Genomic DNA, 3,375 nt, shown 5'->3' with positions numbered 1-3,375 from the left:
AGCATTGGCATCAATTTTTGGAAATCCCTTCCATCTTACAATTTCAAGAACATTGAACACAATATGTTTGTTGACGAACATAATATCTAGCATGACAGTTCCATCTTACGATTTCAAGAATAACATTGAAGAACACAATATGTTTGTTGAAGAACATGATATCTAGTATAACAGCTCCATTTTGGAATTCCTCCTTCATATATCATAAGTGTCCACAACAACAAATACCTCTGTGTGTCCAGTCCTCCATTCCTCGATCAAAGATTCTGAACTATTTAATACTTAAGAAAATGCAGCATGGAAAACAAAAGTTCCTCGCCTAAGTAACACACGTTTAATTTTAGCAACAATGTCAAGTCCTCGTTCAAGGGTTCTAAAGCATTTAAAATATCTGAACGTTCTAGCAAGTCTGACTTATATTATTATGATATAGAAAGAACTTGATGGAGAAGAAGGGTGACTGCGACCACATTGAAGAATTTGGTAGCGTGCATGCCCCGCCTCTCTCGCTCTTCCCACTCCTCTCTCTCTCTCTCTCTCTCTCTCTCTCTAGATAGCTCTCTCAAAAGAAATGGCTTTCCTCTTTGTTTTGCATTGCCAATCTCTAGACGTTTGTAGTTTCCGAATCTCAATGCTTCAAATCGGCCTGTCAGGACTGGCGAAGAAGGACATCTTTAACTCCTGCAGCCTCTCTCGCAAGTAAAAATGCGAAATGCTAATCATATCGATGGATTAGAACTAAGCTTATGTGATTCAGCATTGGTTAAAGAAAGCACCACATACATGCAACGCACTTCCGGGAATTGCTTCGAGGAGACAAGGAAAAGGCGAGGGGCGAAAAATAAAACATTTGATCAGTCTTCCTTCGGCGTGACCGATTCATATGGTCATCATTATGCTCACCCGAAGTGGCCCAACAGAAAAAAGAAAACCAGAAGACAGGATTATCTGATAAAAATATACGCATCTGGACAAAAACTTTACCGCCTTTCAGCGTTCGTCACATCGATCAACGTTTGTGTGTTCTCGAGTTTATCCTTGGGGCTCTTTCCAAACGAAAGAAGAGAGGGAGTATTGCCACGTTTTGTAATCGAGGACGCGTGCTGAAGACTCATGGCCGAAATCTGGCAGCAAAGGAATGGCGAAAGACATGTAACACAGGATCAGTTCACGAACGAAAAGAACAGTGAGAGAGAGGGGAGTGCCACCAACTTCTCGAGAGGAAAGGCGAAAGCAAGAAGGGACCCAGTGTTATGCGTCGTCGATCTCTATATAGCTTTGCATAGATTTACAGCATCAGGAAAACTCATAAATGTAGTCTATACAATAGAAATCCATTCAAAGCAGAAGCACGCAATCTAAATACTTCTATAAGAAACCTTTGCACTGAGTATATGCTAGAGAAGCGCACAGACCATAGAAAAATAATCGTTGCAATGTATAGCAGCGAGTCTGCAGAAGCTGTCTGTTTCTTGCAAATAAACCACATCGTGTACAACGTAGGCACAAACATGTTGCCATCAGGTGCGCCATGTGCTGAGTGCTCGCTTGTGTGCTTGACGTGGCATTTTTCCTTCTAAACCTAAAGGCCAGGGCAAGTATCAAGAAAATGGAGCATACAGGCATCTGCATTGAGCACATCGAAGTTGGCCATGGCCTCCGACATCCAGTGTTGGTCGAGAACCTCGTTAAGAACAGAGCTCCCATCCGTGGTGTCCATGCCGTTCAAGAACCAGTCTTCGTTACCACCACAAGCTTGAGCAGCAAGAAGCTGCATGCACGCGTCGTCTGCAGAAGGGAGGAGAGCATCATCGCAATCGCTGCTGCCCTGAGCATCCGATTGGAACACACTCGCTGGATCAAAAGACAGGCCTGTTGCGCCAGCCATATCTGTGGATGCCTCTTCCCAGTTTTCGAAGAAGCAATTGATGTCTAGTAACTGGACATCTTCTCCGCTGCAGCTCTCCGCCTCTTCATCTTGCAAACGTGCAGCGTAAGACGTCATGTATTCTTGGCAAGAGCCAGATGTAGCAGAACATTCGAGGTCTTGTTCAGCCATGGCGATGCTGCTACCTGTATGTGAGCACTCAAGTTCTTGTGCCGCCGAAGCAACACGCCTTTCGGAGCGAAAAGATTCGTGCTTTGAAGAAGGAGCCAAGGCGCACTCCCCGCGTCTGTGAAAACATTCAGCATATTCTGCAGAGGTTCCATGTCTCTCCTTGGAGAGGCATCCTAGCTCTGGTGCGATGCTATCATTGCGAAACTCGTTTGAAGCCAAACGGCTGGCGTGGTTGTCTTGAGATGGGAGGCGGCAGGTTTCGCCGGCAAGCTGTGCTATTTTATCTGCGGGGACACGATCCCTCGGGTGATCCGTATGCATATGTAAAGCGCAACGGGAGCTACTACACACGGAGACACAAGAGCTGGACCGGGAGGAGGAGGAAGAAGAAGCAGCCGGTGATGAAGAAGAAGAGGCTCTGCTCATTATTTTCTTGCGCGAACGTTCAAGGAGGTGCTCGTCATCAAGTGAGAGAGGATGAAGAGAAGGGGGAGGCTCCAGGAGGCTGAATCGGAGGCGCTTGCAGGGAGGGAGTGGTCCGGCGGGAGGGCACGACGCCATGGGAGGGGGAGCTCCAGGGAAAAAGGTGTGGAAACGAGAGAGAGAGAGAGAGAGAGGGGGGAGGGTGGAAACGCGGAGCTATGGCGAGAAATGAAAATGCGCAGGGTAGAAGGAATGAGAAGAGGAGGTGGTGGTGATGGTGTTGGTTGTGAGGGGGTCGTTGTTAGAGGAGAGAGAGGAGAGAGAGATAAAAGAGAGAGAGAGAGAGAGAGAGAGAGAGAGAGGAGGGTGGGAGAATAGAATGTGTGCGTGTGCGCTTGTGTGGGCGCGCGTTTTGATCCATCAATCATCAAATCGACAGACAGACAAGCAGATGAAAAGTGCATGCGACGGAAATTTATAAAAAGAACCCGAAATTAAGCGAATTTCCCCAATTTGTGGGTTTTTTAAGAAGCAAAACCGTTTCCTCTCACTCTCTTCAAAAACCTTCTTTCTTTTCTTTTTTTAATTTTCAAAAATGTCAAAAAAACACTTTCAAAATTGCATGTGTGTACAAGTATTTACGAAACCAACATTTTGTTCCGCAATTTCCAGGAAAACATGCTTTTAACTTTCGTCGCTTTTTTTAACCGGATTTCCCCTGGAAATTCGTAAATAGGAAGTTCGATTTAATAAATCACAAAAAATGCATATATATATATATATATGGAACATTTTCTTGTGCAAGAAACCGCAACCTACTAGGAAATGAACTGCCAGTAGAAGAACGTGAAGTCAATCTTATAAACAGGCTGCGCCCTCCTTAAAGGTCTGTT

At 45.3% G+C, this 3,375-nt stretch overlaps 1 protein-coding gene across 1 annotated transcript; it reads right to left on the bottom strand.

The window, feature by feature from the left end:
* Positions 1-1,451: 1,451 nt before the first annotated feature.
* Positions 1,452-2,843, bottom strand: LOC148029294 (uncharacterized). Its single transcript, XM_087688066.1, has one exon. The coding sequence runs from the start codon at positions 2,618-2,620 to the stop codon at positions 1,583-1,585; it is 1,038 nt and encodes a 345-aa protein (XP_087544192.1). The 5' UTR covers positions 2,621-2,843; the 3' UTR covers positions 1,452-1,582.
* Positions 2,844-3,375: the final 532 nt, after the last annotated feature.

This window comes from Lygodium microphyllum, chromosome 11, assembly GCF_053477565.2.
Source record: "Lygodium microphyllum isolate KBCC chromosome 11, Lygodium_microphyllum_v1.1.10, whole genome shotgun sequence".
In the NCBI taxonomy this organism is placed as follows: Eukaryota; Viridiplantae; Streptophyta; class Polypodiopsida; order Schizaeales; family Lygodiaceae; genus Lygodium; species Lygodium microphyllum.
Note: the sequence above shows the minus strand (reverse complement) of the source record. Positions and strands in the feature narration are given on the sequence as shown.